General features: G+C 39.6%; 1 protein-coding gene across 4 annotated transcripts in view; it reads right to left on the bottom strand.

The window, feature by feature from the left end:
* The window catches only part of bmpr1ab (bone morphogenetic protein receptor, type IAb), a 38,696-nt gene that overhangs the window by 7,643 nt on the left and 11,911 nt on the right, over positions 1-19,142 (bottom strand). For all 4 annotated transcript variants that reach the window (XM_017484387.3, XM_047159636.2, XM_047159635.2 and 1 more), the window contains exons 3-9: positions 12,731-12,944; positions 3,115-3,283; positions 2,706-2,808; positions 2,260-2,359; positions 1,423-1,519; positions 1,065-1,200; positions 420-612 (exon numbers count right to left, since the gene is read on the bottom strand). In XM_017484387.3, coding sequence (XP_017339876.1) covers positions 420-612; positions 1,065-1,200; positions 1,423-1,519; positions 2,260-2,359; positions 2,706-2,808; positions 3,115-3,283; positions 12,731-12,794 — 862 coding nt within the window. In that variant the 5' untranslated portion in view covers positions 12,795-12,944. The remainder of the gene's footprint in view (positions 1-419; positions 613-1,064; positions 1,201-1,422; positions 1,520-2,259; positions 2,360-2,705; positions 2,809-3,114; positions 3,284-12,730; positions 12,945-19,142) is intronic.

A 19,142-nucleotide genomic window follows, 5' to 3' on the forward strand; every position in this document is an offset into this window, starting at 1 on the left:
TCGCTCTATTATTTATTTATTTTATACACACACACACACACACACACACACACACACACACACACACACACACACACACACACACACACACACACACACACACACACACACACACACACACAAGCTGGTGCAGGCTGCTATTTGAATATGGAAATGGCTGGGTGTGTCTTGCACACTCATGACACTTGATACAGTGCGCTCATACATCACAACTCATGTTATATAAAGGGTTTCAGGCTTATATTTCTATAAAGCAAACTCACATATGAAATGAAAGTTATTATCTTTGGCCCCTCACCTGGTATTGGTTTTGTAATCTTGGACCCACTCTGAACTAATTAAGTAGCCCTGTCCTTATACTGATAGATAATAGTTAACTACACAGTGGTCAGAGGAAAACACACAGTGGTGTGACGTACCGAGAATGTTCTCATGTCTCATCAATACAGTCTGGTAGATTTCCGTCTCCCTGAACCAGCTGGTCTCCTCACGAGTGAAAAACACTTTTACTGCCACTTTCTCTCCTCTCCATCGGCCGAGCCACACCTCACCATAGCGCCCCTTCCCAATCTGACGCACCATCTGGATCTGTTTAGCAATAGTGCGCTGCACCTGGACAGGAGGGGGGGGGGGACCATGAACAGTTGAGCAGACCATCACAGCTCACACCTTTAAATATGGTACTTTTCATAAGCTAAATAAACGGCAGATTTTTCATTTCCTACATTTTATTTTCCTAATTCTGTGTGGTGGTACACGTGCACTCAATAAGCTTTATTAGACTGGAGGCCAAGGTTATTCCATTCCCCAGTGAAATTTCATTTTAGTAAATTTTCACTTAGGATTTCTTAAGTTAGGTAATTATGGTCATTGGCAATAAATGCAGACTATAGATGGAGTTTGAACGATTAAACCAGAATTTAGGTGTAATGAGTTTCGTGTCTAGATCCCCTGTTTCGGACTGAGTAAATGTTTGAATAATGAAAAACATATGTACAACATGAGTAACAAAGCAGCCTGAAGCGAAATAAAGGGAACCGAGTTAGTCGATATTTTCTACGTACCAGCAGGGGGAGGCCTGAGCCTGAGCCGGTGCTCGACTGGCTGATCAGGTCTTTCAGAGACTCGCCAACAGGAATGAAGGCCTCGTCCTGCTCCAGGTCTCTTTGGTAGCGTCTCCTCTCTGTCTGTAGCTTATACCTGAACACACACACACACACACACACACACACAACCACTTAAATCAGTTCAACATTATCATGTAGATTACTGAGTCGTTCAGTAATGACACACATTGTTATTTATCACTCAATCTCACATTCATACTTATTGAACATAATCAACAAGTGTTGCAGTGTGTTCTTCAGTGGGTGAATCTGTCCCCATTATGTGAGAATGAGTGTGTCCTTATTTTTATCTTACCTGTAGTAGCACACAATGGTAATTGCGATGAGTGTGAAGCAGCACACGGTCACAGAGATCAAGAAGGCCAGCCAGTGGGCATTCACAAATAAGGGGTCTAGATTAAGAGAGAGAGAGAGAGAAATAAAGGGGGGGGGACCCATTCAGATTTGAAGGAGGAAATTTATATATGTGGGCTTAAATCTGGTCACTTCAGACAGAGATCTCTAGGGTCAGAAATTCATAACCATGGTCATTTAATTTTATGTCTAGATTGGATTTTTTATTTTACTAAGTATATTAAGAGTCAGCATCATATTAGCATTTATAGACAGATGACAAATTAACAGTGGCTCTGTAGGAAGCATTTTGACAGCATGGTCTGGGTCCATTTGTCATCTCAGAGGGAAGAATTACTGTAAATCAGTGCAAAGTTCTTCTGACTGATCACCTTTATCCTATGATGAAGCATTGCTATCCTGAAGGGAGTGGGCTCTTCCAGGATGACTCCACCCCCAAACATAGGGCTCACTGAATGGTTTGATAAGGATGAGACGTATGGAAAATCACATGCATATGATCTCAACCTAACTGAACACTAATTTAGGGATTGATATCATTTGGAAGAATGGTGATTGTCTCTCCAGTAGTTTCAGAGACTTGGAGAATCTGTGAAGCTGTTCTGGCAAAACGCTGTGGTGGTGGTGTTTTCGTTAATCTGTCACCAATCACTACTCTGGGTTTCAATGTTTTTCCAAGTGCACCGTAGTCGATTCATAAAAGCCTTGTGGTCAAGGTAGCAATAAAGTATTGATTCGAGTCGTGTCGGTCTTATTTGAGCTTTGAGCTCAGGTTCACCTTGGATAACAGGAGGTGGGAGAGTAGGCTGCAAGTCTCTGTTACAGAAGTTTGTGGAACAGCACTCTATCGTCCTCCTCGTCTGAGCGTTGGGAGAATCCTGTCACAAAACAATCGTCAATATCCAAAAACACTGTAAAGTTCATTGTTAAGGTTTAGTACATTTAAAATTGGACGCATTGTCGTTTAAAAAAAAAAAAATTAATCTTTATAGGATGACATGTATATTGTTCAGAAATGTGTGACCTTGATGCAGATCATAATTAATAAAATTAATTTATTAATATTTGTAATTGAATAAAATCTGAAATATATATATATATATATATATATATATATATATATATATATATATATATATATATATATATATATATATATATATATATATATATTATATATATATAATAAATAAATTAAAAAAAACACACTGCGCACGGGTTTACCTTGCACTGGAAGTGGGAACCTTCATATTTCATACATCCAGATGTGAGAACAGCTTCACCATGCTCGTCTTCCTCGATGATGGCAAAGCACTGCCCGTTGGTCCTAATCTCACACACACACACATATCATTATATAATATATATATATATATATATATATATATATATATATATATATATACACACACACACACACACACACACACACATATATACACACATATATACATACACACATATATATATATACACACATATATACATACACACACACACACATTAATTATATATATAAAACTCACAGGTCGAACATGTTTAATGGCTTTGAGGTGTTATGCACTGATGACAGACAGGAAGAGGAGAGAGCGTATGCTTAGTTTAAGGCCAGTGGAGTAAGATGGTGACTCACTCGCAGGTGCTGTTGGTGGCGTCCTCTGGGCAGTGGCCTGAGCAGTAACAGCTGAGGAATCGTGCAGCATCTTCCGGTGCCACGGTGGAGCCGTCCTCTGCCTGAGATTTTTTTGGCTCTCCATGTTTCACTCCCGTGCCGTGGAGCACGTAGTCTGGATTCTGCCCACCTACGAGTGAACACAGTCAAGCTGTTGATTTAAAAAAAAAATTGGGAAGAAGGTTGTACTCTTAACTTTATGGATTAAATTAGCCTTGTAATCAAACCATTTAGGTTTTTAAATGGTTAAATCATGGGGTTTGAGTCAAACTTGGGAGCATGGTACTAAACTGTCATTTTTTTTCTATTTAAAACATGTTTTCAGCACTTCTGTGAAAACACACTGACTTACTACATATGAACTCTGGTTCAACGGCTTGAAAAGACCACGTCTGAAATGCAAACTATTTGAGGACAATGCCACGTTATGCAAAGAACCCATGTGGTATGTGCACCATCCGGTAATAAACAAAACTGAGGTTATGGTACATTTTGACACGTTTGGCTATTGTTAAATAAACTGCTAAAAGGACAGCATAAATCAAGACCAGCGATAAAATCCCAGTCATGTTGTGATAAACGAAATCTAGTTTACCCATTGTCACTAGTCAGTTAAACAAAATCATTACTAATAATGGTAAGGGACAGGTTTGGCTGTTGAATATCCATCCATCCATCTTCCATTCAGCTTATCCTACACAGGGTCACAGAGAGCCTGGAGTCTATTCCAGGGAACTCGGGGCACAAAGCAGGGGACACCATGTACAAGGTGCCAACCCATTGCAGGACACAATCACACACATTCACAGTACCATACACACACAATACAGAAAATTTGGAAATGCCAATCAGCCTACAACACGTCTTTGGACTGGGGAGGAAACCACAGTACGAGGACAACAAACAGGCTTACAGCTAAGCTTTCATGAGTCCCTGCTGCAGAATACGATATTCCAAATTGAAACGAAGGTACTGAAATCTTACGTGTCTACCGGAGAAAAGTGCAAGCTAATTTACTAGCAAGTAGCTATTGGATAGCTAAAATCCATAACAATATGGATACCAGACTAATTTGGATGGCAAGTGGACATGCGTGCATTTATTGCAAAAACTGCATATTTATGTATACTCAGTTATTTTACTGAGACTAGAGGTGTAAAGTTGAGTTATTTCTAGTATATTCAAAAGAAATGTATTATACATGTACTTTAGGCACAACATTTATAAATCACCTAAAATAATCTGTTGGCATGACACCTATTCCAGCTCATCACATTTATTATATATATGAGAATGCAGCTCTTTATTTTGTCTGATTGTGTACCTGGTTTTTGCTTTTTTTGTATGCATGGTTTTCACCGATCACGACTGAATGCTACGATTAACCTTCAGACTAAACTAACGAAATTGATCGTCACGGTAGATTTACTGATGGACTCATGTTGCCTAACTACAGAGTTGACTCATTACTGATTGAAGCTCCTCTTTAAGGAAACGATCCCAAATACACACACACACACACACACACACACACACACACACACACACACACACACACACACACACACACACACACACACACCTATTGTGAGATCTTTCAAAAGCACACCGGTAGATAAGTCAAACGTGGGGTGTCAAAAGTATAGTTAAGACAGGAAAGATAAGGAGGAGATTGCATAAAAGTGCTGTTAGCTAAGGAGCTAGTCATTAGCTCCTTAATTAACAATCAATCTACATTCCCTCTGCAGTTAACCAGCAACATAGATTTTTCCCCAGATAGTGAAGCTTATTTTATTTCTATATATATATTTTTTCAATTACAGTGGGGAAAATCACTCAGAGGAGCTTTATCTAAATACATGGCAGGCGGTACACCATGACCAAAACAGGCTCTCAGACTGTGAGTAAGAGACGGTGATAAAGATTGAAGCAGGGCAGAGTCATGGATGTCTGAGAACTGTAACCCGATCTGTGTGTGTGTCTTAGACAAGCAGTGTGCATACTCCCCAAGCACAAAGCCTCCTGTGTTGAGATCTGTGGTTCCTCTTAAAGTCATGGTGCTGCTACACAGCCTGCAGGTCCAGACAGGCCTTCTGGAGGCCTTGTCTCCGTCAAAATAAGCCCACGCTAACGTTTACTCAAACGCCACATTCCTCCCCTAGAGTCCCGCTTCAGTGCCGCACACCTCAACACTCATGTTGACAGAAGATGAGAGAGCTATGAAATCACCTTATAAATCATGGCCACACGTTTCCCCTCGTGGAATTACAGGAATGGGGGGGGGGGGGGGGGGGGGGGGCAGACTTAGAGTACATACTGTAGGCAGATCCAGTCATGTATCAGTACAGATAGCAGGCAGTGACACCTCTACATCTAACAGACTGGGTGGAGTCAAGCTCACTGATATACAGCATGCTATCTCTTCAGCTGTGTGGAGCCATGCAGTCAGAACGCTTTCAACTCCAACACTGATATCAGCCGGGTGAGGGGTATAGGGGGAGCAATGAAATGACCAAAACACATTGATATGACAGAAATGGGGAAGGGTGGAGGACTACTAGGGGTTTACTTGCTCATTGCTAAATAGGAAATGACCTCCGTGTCCCAAGGCTTTTGTTCTTTACTACACACAGCATCTCATGTTCCAAAAACCAACGAGTCCGTGATACAGCACTGAGGACCTAACGCCCGCCTTCAACCGAAGAGAACATGACCTGACGCCGTGTTCAAATGGAACTCAAAAAATGTGCGCTCTGACACGCGAAAGTGATCATGCATTACACTCGCAGCGCAACTGGTTAAATTTTTTTTTTTTAAATTATTTTCTCCTAAATGATTAGGAGAAAAGAAAAAACATTCTTTTAGCAGCATTTAAAAGGCCTGTGCATTCTCTCCCACACAGACACACACACAGTGTGGTGTTTGAAAACCTTTCCAGACATTTGCTGGGTGCCAGGGATATAAAATATAAATCCTTTGCTTGTGTGTCAGGGTTTGATTTTTACAGTTGAGAAATGTTCGTTTGATGCCGCGGTGGAAAGCGTCCCTCAGCCCCTCCATTAAGCTGAGCATAAAATACACATGTTGAAAGCGTTTAATTTTACATCTTTGATCAGTTCGCAGTTTAGGCCAGGCGCCGCCGCTGTTAAACAGAGCTCTGAACGATAATGGAGGAGGAAGCCGGTAATGTAAACACTGCTTGATGGGAAAAAAAAATAAAACGTCTTCCTGCGAGGTGAGAGTCCACACTCTGGAGTCCCTCAGAGAACACGCTCACAGAGGCCTGTTTTTTGTCGTCCTCCCCTCCCCGTTTTGCTCTCCCTCTCTGCAAGGGAGCACTAAATTTAAAGAAAGGAATGCGAGTGGTGGGGCCATGATACAGGCTACCTTTTAAGCGAATGCGTAAAAACCCGGTCCAATCTGTCATGGTGTGTTCGGGTTACCTACGGTGATCGCTACAAAACTGCAAAAAAAAATTGGAAACATATAAGGCACAGGTTAGGCTGCACATTAGTCTCTAAATCAGAGCACACGAAGCTTGGCAAGTGTGCGCCTCTGAGGGACCTTGACAGCTCAAATTACTGCACCAACAGAGCCGGCCTCCAAACCCTATCCAATCTGCTCGCTTTCTCTGCTACTCCCTTGAAAAAAGAGCTGCAGTGTCTCCCTGCTTCTAACATGTGTGCTTAATTCTGGCTGGCCGTCACAGCGGAGTCTGAGGTCTGGCAGTGCTCAGGCAGTAATGACTCCCTCAGACCACATTCTCCCAGCCTACAGACTGCTCTTAAAGAGACAGCAGCCATAAACGCACTCCAGTTCGGTCGCCATCACTCTCGAAAGATGGCGAAAAGCACACGTTCAACACTTGAGAAAGAAATTAGGAGCGATGTGGAGGAATCCGGTGAAGTCTAACCACCCGGTGTATTCAGTTATCATGTAGTTTCTTTGTGTCCGATAGGAGCTACATTGAACAAATTTTTTTGCAGTTTGCAAAAGCTCTGGATCATCTGGGGTTTAACCCTCATAAACATGAGGGCAGTGCAGGCGACTTGGAGAGGCCGGTGCAAAGGTCAAAAGAGCCCAGAGCAAGATGTGAGCTGGGATATGCTGAGAATGCAGATGCAAAGCAGTGAAACTTCACACCCTGATAAACAGGATATCCCAGCAGGCTTGCAGTGGTTTTCTGAGAAACATGGAAGTGTGACTAATTCATCCAAACCACAGTACATACCATGAACAAAATGATCAGAATTAACTATGTGGAGAATGCAATAAATAAATAAATAAATCTTTACTATAAAAGTAGTAACACTTTTTTATTTTTTTATTTTTTAAGCAAACTGAGTTTCACAGAACCACAGGAAAGTCTGAGCAGGAAATGATGCAAGACCTCAGCCAAGTCTCTCCAAGTCTATAATCAAGGCACAGCTCATTCTTACTGCGCCTCGACAACCAAGCTGCGGAGAAATACAAATCCTCCACTACAACAAGGCCAAGGTCAGAGTATTGTTTCTCTAAAATACATCAAAACAAGCAAAAAGCAAGCCACAATCTGCTAAATAAGGGAAGTGCAATTTTGTAGTAGTTAAGTCAGAGGTCCTGGTTACATGATGCATTGTGCAGAATCTAGTCCAGTTCAGTATCTACCACACAAAATCTGCCTTACGCTTTCTAGAACAGCTCTGTGACGATGCCCATTGAAAGTCTGTGATGATTAAACAAAAGCAGACCAAACTCCAAATTGGTTAGTTAACACTAGCATGGCTTAACAATAAATCACAGCGCCTGTAATGGTCAGGGGTTTTCAAGACATGGCCTCGGGTTTCAGAAGAAAGTCTCCAACACTTAATAATCCTTTGCTAATAAAGGACTAGCTTGTTAAAAGGGAATTGGGGGGGGGGGGGGGGGGGGGGGGGTGTGGAAAACAAGCACCTGCCTGAGACAGACTCATAAAGTGGACTGGATTCATTAAAAGTGTGTTAGTAATGGGTTGTGAGACACCTCCTGAACCAACCTCCCCACAAGCATGCGGCGTTTCGTACAGCCGTGTCTTATTACACACAGGCACACAAACAATAGCTGGGCCTTGTTAAGCTCTTTCTGTCAGCATATGAGTATCATTTCCGGGAAAGCAGCGGGTATTTTGTCTGCTTAGTTGAGAATAATGACCATCATGCAGTGTAATACAGGAAATGGTTAACGTGTTGGGGAAACGCAGATCACCAACAATAGACTCAAAAAGCTTCCTGTAGTATGGCCTGGGCGGCTGGCCCAACACAGGAGCGAGGGATGGAGGGAGGGATGAACGAGCGCTCGCAGGACAGGAGCGATCAAGAGGGGTTCGGGGGGGGGGGGGGGGGGGGAGAAGAAAAAAGCAGCAGGGTTAGCACCGCAGAGCAATCCCGAGCCATCCAAGTATTAAATGAGGGCTGTGCTAAACAGATGACTGAAAGGAGAGAGAGTAAAATAGTGAAAGTGGTGAGCCACAGCAGACTTGCAATTCTTAGCATACGGCCCGTGTCATTTTACTGCACTGGGCCGCAATACAAATAAAAATGGCTTCATTTGGTCAGTGCGCGTGCTTAACCTTAGTCTAAACATAGGCTCCATTTCAAAAACTTTTAAAAACGTCAGTAAAACATACTATACGAACATTGCATATTTCATCAGTATGAGCATTTCTTTCTTTTTTCTGTTTGTGCAAAAGATACAAAATATAGCGGAAAAACACGTCACCATTCAGCAGAATTTCACAACCCTGACCCCACCCCCTCCTCATAAAAACTCCCTCTTTGCTGTTTAAAATGAACCTCTGCAGTGACTGAGGTGGTTGCCCTTTGTTTTAATGGCTCTGGCCATATTTTCAGTTTATGAGCAAGAAGGAATGGCTTCCAGTGTCTGTTTCTGCACCCATCCCAGGGTAGAGATAGAAATAGCAACACAAAGGATATATTTTAGGCTGACTGTGACCACTCCACACAGTCACATGACTTGAGACAGCACAGCGGACTGGTCACACAAGAACACTGAACCAAAATAAAAATCGACGGCAATTTCATGACGGGAAAACACTTGGCTTGCTTGAAGAGCTACAGAAGGAAATCCAACAACAAAACCTTATCACAAAGACATCTGACCTGCATGTGACCGTGTGTGTGAATTAGAAGTATTTTAAACACAACTAACAATACTGTGAGACATGATTTAGTCATTTCAACTTCAAAGCAAAGCAGACTGATCAAATCTACTCTAGCTCTACTGATGTTTTCCTGTGGCTAAGAATAGACACTGTTTAAGACTGCAGGAAATTGTAGCCAAAAATAGAGGGGCCTTCAGAAACAAACACGCCTAAAAATCCCAAAATGACTTGGTTATATTAATGAGTTCAGAATACAAATAAATGACTAGCAAACTGCATATACCAGCAAAATATCATTGAGTTAATACTGCATTTAACACCAGTCATTTCCATTAAAATCTTACGAACAAAAACTTCAGTAGTCACCAACCCTCTTCCTGGAGATCTACCTTCCTGCAGGTTTCGTCTCCAACCAAAATCTAACGCACCCGTTTTAACTGATCTAAGAAGAACTTCTTAAGTCAATTATTTAGGGCTGCAACAACTAATCGACCAAATCGACAATTAAAATAATCGGCAACGAATTTGATTATGGATTAGTTGGGTCTGTGGCATCACTGTAGATAACCCCGGAGTGATGTCACTCCACAATGGTGAAAAACCCATTTCTATGAATAAAACAACTGAAAACAGCGGAGGTCACAGAGCGAGCTGCTGGGGGGAAACGTGCACGATCCAGGTTGTCCAAAACATGAGAATGTTTTATATTAAGCGCTTCAAACTAATTTGTAAGTGTATTAACGTGGCTTGTCGTGTCAGATGCTGTGACAGACGTGTGTGGTGTTTAATGTGTTCCAGACATGTTTTCTTCAGCACAGAAGTTACCTTTTTACCTTTATATCCTTACCTGTAAACGTTAGAAAATCACGCTAGTATTTCCATTTTACATAAAGACTGCAAGTGAGTCTCCATTAAACTTCACTGACTGAGCTCGAGTCCACACATGCGCGTCAAACAAACAGCGCAAAATGATGTTATAACATGTAACTGTATAGAAATGTAAGAAGTGTCATATTTACAGAATAAAGTAACGTTACTGTGTTCAGATGAGTGAACTGAGAGTGTTACTACAGAACATTCAACCTCTTACCAGTTAACACTTAGTTTCTGCTTTTGTTTTTCTTTTCTTTTTAATCATTTTTAATATAATGATTTAACTTCTGCTTTCAAGCTTGTGGACAATCAATTGTTTTTTTATTTTTAAAATGTTAAGATTTTTTAAAAATCCTTTGCACAATGTGTAACATAGCCCACATAGATATATTCAATACCTTTTTCATAGCCTTCGATTTGCACAATGTATGAAGTGTTTTATACAGAAAATAAAAACTGGCCTTTTAATCCAACTAATCAATTAATTGAAAAATAATCAGATTAATTGTTTATCAAAATAATCAGTAGTTGCAGCCCTACAATGATTAGATGGTCAGGAAGGCATTATTATCGTTGGAGTTAAAGTCTTCAAGAAGGTAGATCTCCAGGAACAGGGTTGGTGACCACTGTTTTATATCAAAAATGAAGAGGCTACTATAAGTTAGCTGTGTCTTCTGCCAAGAGTAGATTATCTCTGCTTAAGAGCCTAGTCAAACAATGGTCCTATTAAAGTGCTTTTAATGATAACGCACCATGTTATCTGCAGAAATACAATCAGCCCAATTTACCTTTTCACAATCTGCTACATCTACAGATATGTGTCAGTTCCAACCCCCAACGACCACAAACAAACAAGAAGTGCTTTGCTATACATCTAACCACACTATTTGCTTCACACACAAAGTTCCAACCCCATCTAATGACAGCCAAACACCAAACCTTTTATGAACAGCCAAATGGTCCTCTTTGTGATAGCAATGGCTCATTCACACCTTACCAGTGGGGGATAAAAGATGTGGATTCTCACGTTACAACTTGGAGGCCACAGATTTGGTTTGTTATTTGTCATGCAAGATGTGAATAGGTACAACTTTCTCAAACAGAATCAAGATATATTTTTTATTATCTACTCATCCTGCCTACATTTGCTTTATATTATTAACTGTTTCTCCTATTAGAAATCATCACTGCAGAATACGCCCAGGCACTATCATTTCTCTGCCAATTTATACAATTAAATGTAACAAAAAACAAATGTGGATGGCGATAACAGGTTTATGACAAACACATTAAATGCAGGGGATATTATGATCAGAGTTGGGTATAACGTATTACAAAGTAAGTCTAATGACTTTTTCTGATAATGCAGTAATGTAACTTTATATTTTAAATGTATGTAATTTGATTACAGTTACTGGTGTCGATAAAATTGCGTTACTTGCATTACAAATGTATTGTTAAGAAAACTTTATGAAGTAAAATCTATTTTTAAAATAAATCTGCCAGGGGCGTAACCTGGCCTGGGCAAGATTTTTTCTTTAGCCCTGAATAATTCACCAGTTGGAGCGGCTTGTCACTACGTAACTGAACGTCAGTAAAAGAAGACGTCAGTGTTGTAATTTTATAACTTCAGTGAACGGAGGCGAGACCAATCAGACAGGGTTTACAGGAAAATATGTGGAAACACTCGTGTCTTATTGGCCGACAGCTCTCGATTCTGCCAAACGCTAGCTCATAGTCAGTGTGAGGAAAAATGGATATATGGCAATTATATTTATTTATTTTTAAACCAGTAAAGGGGTTGAAAGTGAAACAGTAACATCCTCTGACGCTGAGCAGGAAAACAAGGTGTGTAAATGTGTGAGTTCCTGTTTACATGATCTGTGAACATGATACGAGCAGAGCATAAGGAAAGATCATGCACTTTGCATGGCACTGTAGCAACTAAACCCATACAGTGTTAGCTTAGTTGTTCTTCCCCTTAGCTAGCGGCACCAAACTAGCCTAGTCAGAAGAGTTTTATATTTTATCGGTCAGGTAGTCATACAAACAGTGACAACACCCGAAGCAAGCTTTGTGATAAATCCAACTTTTTCTGATCATGTCATACATTGACACGCACTAAAATTACTGAAAGAACTACGAGTTTCACTTTGTAGTGTATTTTTGTAGGTTTGATAGATTTTGAAAGTAACCTGAAAGTAAAGTAAAGTAATCGGATCACTGAACGTAAAAAATAATGTGATCAAATTACAATTTAAAGTAGTAATCTGTAGTGGATTACATTGTTTTTTTTGAGTAACTTACCCAACATTGATTATGATATAATTAATCACAACACTGATAGTATGTCACAATACAAGGCTATATTATAAAAAATGCACACACACACACACACACACACACACACACACACACGGTATAAAAAGGGTTGTATTGTGATATATTTTTTTCACATCACCCACCCTTTAGAAAAACCAAACTTTTTTTAAAATAAAAGTTACAAAATAGTCCTGACAGCTTCAGATGTGGGAGTTGGTCCTCTTACGGAACTTCCAGTCTTACCTTCTGATTGACTGATGAGAAGGAAGACTCCGAACACTGCAAAGAAGACCCTGATTGTCTTCATTGTGCCAGTTAAAGGATGAGAGGCAGCAGATGGTTCGGTGCTGTAGAGTGATGGTGTGGAGGGACACGTCTCAGGATACAGACAGCAGGACAGCAAGACAGAGTGGTAAGGACTTCAAAGCCTAATCATGGATTCCTCCTGGTTAAAACCCTGCAAAATGCAGAGAGCACAACTCATTTGTCAGGCCAGTGACAAGCATCCTGTTATTACGTGGGATAAACAAAACATCTTTTGTAAAAGTTATGCAAATTAATTTGTCTTTACTCTTATATATACACACACATTATTTTTTATATATATATATATATATATATATATATATATATATATATATATATATATATATATATATATATATATATATATATATTTTTTTTTTATATGATACTTTTTTAACCTTCGTGGTTCCAAAGCGCTTTACACTGGTTCTCATTCTCTCACACACACACACACACACACACACACACACACACACACACACACACACACACCATAGGTAGCAGAGCTGCCATGCAAGGCACTAACTTGCCATCGGGAGCAACTTGGGGTTCAGTGTCTTGCCCAAGGACACTTCAGCATGTGGAGTGATGTGGGCCGGGAATTGAACCGCCAACCCTACGATTAGTGGACGACCCGCTTGACCCCAGAGCTTTGATCATGGGGGTGTATTATTCAATGGCTGGCATTGGTTCCTAGACCAAGTTGTTATCATCAACAACTAATAATAATAATAATAATAATAATAATAATAATAATAATAATGTGTCTGCTCCCTCCTAGATCATGCATGTCTCTGTGCAATTAGTGGGTCCCATGGCTGCTTAGGGCTCAGGGGAGCCATAGGGGGCTGGTTTCTGTCACTTTTCATTAGACCAGGGGGGACAAAGGGCCCCGACCTGTGCCCTACTTTTCACACTTCCAAGGTAAGGGCAAACTAAAGGAGGGGCTCTGGCTGCTCAAGGGGACCCTTTAAAATTCTTCCTCCTCCCAGGGGGAACAAGAAGCATAGCTATAGCTTGGCCTCCAGGCAGACACCAGCAATAAACCATTCACAATTCGACTGGCTTACCAAACACAGAAGCAGCTTCAGTAACATACATAATTACAGGCTTCTTGTTTAAAATGCAAAAGACTTGCAAAGCCCTTTAGAAGGGAACCCAAAAAACATCCAGATTTTTCACGATTGTCTTAGTCCAGTTGTTTCGATTTAGTACTTCTACTCATTTCTAGGAATGACCTGGATGATGGAGAACATTTAGTTATGAAAATTCACATGCTAATCTTTTGAAAATTGCAAACAATCCAAAGCAGCAGGGTTCTTTAAGGTTTGAGGCACATGGGACAAAAAGGATGAGTGGACCGGTGAGCATGAGATGGCTTGAGAGGAGTTTGTGGGTCTACGAGGGAAGACTGATACATCACGGTTGCACAAGGCCGCCTGACACTCATAATTCCATCAGTAAACAAGTACTTTCTCTACACACAGTCAGTGCTTAACACACAAGCCACCCGCTGGACTCCACAACAATCTCTTCCCACTCCAAAACCTTCAGACTGAGACAAAGAATAACAGATGCTGCCAGGATATTTTACCGATACAAATTCTCAGCTTGAGCATTCACTTCACTTCAACTTCCGTGACGTGACTCAACACGGGTTAATATAATTAATCACACAACATGGTCCCTTAGAAACAGGTCTGTGTAATAAACCATGATTTTGTTAGCTATTGCTACAATTATTCAACTTTTAGTTAGTTAAAACTAAATGGTTTTATTGCACTTTATACATGCAAAGAACAACACTGACTTCCAGGTTATTTTTTTTTCCTTCAAAAGTATAAATCCACATTAAAGTAGCACTAATAAGTAAACCACCAGAGAATGCATCCAAATTCAACATGTAAAAAATGAATGGGGAATGTGTGATTAACCACCAGTAGTTTATCTAACCTCTCCAATATTGCAGTTATGCACAAGTTATTTATCGACTTTCATTAGAAAGCCTCTGTTCCTTACTTTGGCCTTACATGTATAAAAAGAGACACACAGATGTGTGTGGCCATCATATAGAATCGCTGCCCCTTATAACAAAGCACTGAGGCATGTGAAGGGGATTCTGGGAAGGAGTTCCCACAATCGTCAATCACACACATTTTTTTAAAAAGTTAGGGAAGGGGGGGGGGGGGGGTCACTCTGGAGACAAAAATCTGAGAAGGGTGGAAGGGGGCAAATTTTTGCCCAAGGTACCAAAAATAATCTTGAAATGTTGCTTTTTTTTGGACTATAACTCGGAGACGAGAAGATCCAAACAGACTGAACTTTACGACTTCAGTTTTGACATAGTGGGCACTAAGTAGTGCTCGGTGATGTCTAAAAACGATTACAATATTCTTTTTTCAGTGGAAATTACAACACTACATACAAGCTTATTCTTGGGGTGCCACGATCATTCATGACAGATGGAAATCCCAGGCAAAGAAGTAGACTAAGAAGAAATGCAGAAATACAACGTTAAAATATTTGTTTGGTCATATTTGATTAGTCATAAATTTAAATCAACAGTTTTCGTTTGATTTTAAATAATTAATTTTATTTTTGATAATTCTTACAAAGCCTCAAAAATAAAATGCTTTTACAATATAAAATACATCCTGTTTTTTTTCTCATATACAATTCAGTTCATGAGGAATTGAAGCTGTTTGCTGCAGCCCGTAATTTATCAGTAGCACCAACATCTAGATTCAGAATACAATAATAATCATCTGGTAAACTGCTACTAAGGTAGCTATTCTTAGTAAAAAAAAAAAAAAAAATTATATATATATATATATATATATATATATATATATATATATATATATATATATATATATATATATATATATATATATATATATATATTTTTTTTTTTTTTTTTTTTTTTGGGGGGTAATATTAGACTATTTCAAAGTGGTTTAAGAGTTCGGCTTTAGTTTTTTTTCCCATGTCTTCCTTTGCAAAGTAAGCAATTTTATATTCTGTGAAAGATTAGACATTGAATATTGCCAATTACATCATCCTATCTCCCAGTCGAAGCATAAATGACAGAGTACTATGAGCAATTGAGTGAAATAAAAATAATAAAAAATTTGGAGTGAAAGAGGAGCACTACAATATCTATTATATAATTTAATAAAAGTCTACTTTGAGAAGCATTGCATTAGGGGCATTGTATGCAGATTCGGTAGAAAATGGGTGCATTTGCAAATCATGCAGGTTACTGGATGGTATAAGCAAACTCCCTTATCTTGACACTGCTCATTTAAAATTCAGTGCGTATATGATATGCAACCGGTCTGGTAATCATGTGCTTTTAGATGTAAAAGCACTGCTTGTTTTTTTTTTGTTGTTTTTTTTCTTGCACTAGTCTGAAAATATAAACTTTATAGCATGTTATCTATATTTGTAATATGACTGAAAAGGCTAAACAGCAGAATATAACTCAGTAAGTATTAAAGCTACTGTAAGATGGACATGCAGGTATATCCAACCTGTCCTAATCATTTCTACAAAATCACTTACAACTAGTGACAATTCTTCTTCATTAACACCTATATCTACACACACTTTCCTCTGCATCTGGCTCTGCTGCCTGCCTCATAAATGGACTGAATGTGAGAGCAAACATGGTATATGTGGCCTGCGTATGTGTGTTGGCATGTGTTCCCTCTTGGGGCCCCCCCCTTGCAGGCAGTGCAGTGCCTCGGCTGCCTCTCAAGGATTCGGGAAGAGCAGACTTCCCGGCTCCACTAACATTGTTTGCTTGGCTGCTCCTGTGCCTCATTCCAGGCTGGATTAGCATAAGAATAATGAGCACTCCTCCTTCCAGTCCTCCTGTTACACTCCTCCTCTTCTCTGGTCCTCCTTCTCCTCCTCCTCCCTTTTCCCTCCTTCATCTATCATTCCCTGCTGGCTGTAACCCCTCTAAAACCTCAGTCAAGTTCAGCCGCTGGCGACACACTGGCTCTCTCACATCCACAGCGTGTCTTTGGTTATATCTGAGACTTATCAAAATGTTTGTACATCCCTCCAGAGACAGAGATCACACTGCGGCTGAGAACTGTGATGGGAATCACCTGAATATCAAAATATTTACGTTAGAATGTTGGGTCACATTAGGCCTGCGGTGTTGGAATAAATGAAGAACTTGCAGTCAGTTAATTCCAGAACTATTAGCACCCTTTAAGAAAACAGGGAACAATTACTCAATAGAACTGAATGACAAATCTATTAATATTTTACAATTAAAAAAAAAAAAAAAAGGGTCGTCTCAAAACCAGCTTGCAGAACCAGTCACGGTTCTTCTGGAGACTTTGACTGTCACACTTGCTTCTTATTTTTGCAGCAAAACCCAGCAGCCTTCACTCTCTGAAAAGTGTCTCTTACGTAATCTGCTGCTTTCTTTACCGACACAAACATTCTTCTGTAGCATTTCATTTTGTACTGGAAAACTATGGTTTTGAATTCTAAACTGTTTTTTGTATTGACTCGATCATGTAGAAGTCAAAGTAAAAATCTGTAACAAAGTATGCACTAAGCAAAATAGGGTGCCTAAGACTTTTGTGCTGTACATTCTCTGAAGTATACACTGCAGCACAATCTAAGAATAAAATATTTAGCAAAAACATTTTACTAATGTTTGCCCAGGTCCCATTTTCCCCAAGGCTGCACACATGGGGGGGGAAAAAATCCCTGTCATCAATCACCACAAGATATAGTGGTGGACCCCAGGTAAGTCACATTCTAGGAATTACAAAGTGTACTTGGGGCTGTAAAACTATTACACATCAGATATCAAGTTGTTTCTAAAGGTTGCATCAAGAAGTCCTTCATAACTTAATTACACACACACAGCATTGTTTTGCTTGTTTTCCTTCAGATTGTCAAGAACGGACATAATCTCCAAGAACGAACAAACAAACAAACAAACACACACATACATATACATACATATACACACATATATATACATATACACATATACATATATATATACATATATATATATATACATATATATATATATATATATATATACATATATATATATATATATATATATATATATATATATATATATATATATATATACACATACATATACATATACATACATATACATACACACACATATATACACACAAAAAAATTCCAGAGAGGCTCAGTCCAAATCTTTATGAATAATAATAATAATAATAATAATAATAATAATAATAATAATAATAATAATAATAATAAAAGCTTTAAACCAACACCATTCCAATTTAGACTGGTCCAAGAGTCTAGACAAAACTCTATACTGGGCAGTCTGTTCTCAGACCTTTCCTCATTTCAAGAAGCAGACATACACATTGTTATGGACTATGCAGATGCTCACTGTCCGTTCTAGTAGCCTTTGTCACATTCCTTTTCTGTCAGGTGTTTAGAGATCACTTCCTCAGCTGTGTGCGCTAATATTGCTCTCAGGGATTTCTTCTGCTGAAGTAGTTTAATATGAACAAACTGACATCATCTGTAGTAAAAACATTCCTAATACAATGTGTGAATGTGTGGCTGAGACTAGAACCTCCAGTCTGATCTCCAGCAGTTCCTGAGAAACTTGTGCAAAGACTATTGTGGATTCACTGGCTAGAGAGTCTCAGCCCAGCCTGTAATTACTCCATGCAGCTGAAAATAAGGCAGAGCTTTAGAAGGCCCACATGCTCCGACACATTCCAAGAAAAAACAAACAACTGCGCTATCTGGACAAGGCTCAAGTCATCACACACAGGATCACACATAAGGTCGGAAGGCTACATAAGACTAATGGCCATTAACGAAAGGGACAACTGGCCAACATCCATGTTTCATTTCTGCAGACCTGAAAACTCTTGAATTCGACAGTGTATTTTCCCACACTGGTACAAAACAACTGCGAACAGAACACAACCCAGGCATCTGTACGATCAATAACAACACTTTAGAAGTTTGGCCCAGTAAATCATTTGGAATACTGAATTCAGAACAACGTTGCAAAACATTCTGAAAAGGTCAGAAGAAACTTTACAACAATGGTTTTTCATGAACGCATATGTGCTGATAGAAACTTTCGGGAGAGTCTCGCTGTCCGGATCAGCTGCTTATCATTACTGGAACGCCACATCTCTGAGGACTGCATACGCCATAACCAAAGGCATTCCTCTCCAGTGGTCTGTTTTACTTCAGAGCACACTTTTCTGTACCTGGGAAAGATCAACCCTTCTCCATAATGTGGGCCCTTTTAACGAGAGCGAATTCCTGCCTGCCAAGTCACTGATTCGAACAAATA

Source organism: Ictalurus punctatus, chromosome 13, assembly GCF_001660625.3.
Source record: "Ictalurus punctatus breed USDA103 chromosome 13, Coco_2.0, whole genome shotgun sequence".
NCBI classification, from domain to species: domain Eukaryota; kingdom Metazoa; phylum Chordata; class Actinopteri; order Siluriformes; family Ictaluridae; genus Ictalurus; species Ictalurus punctatus.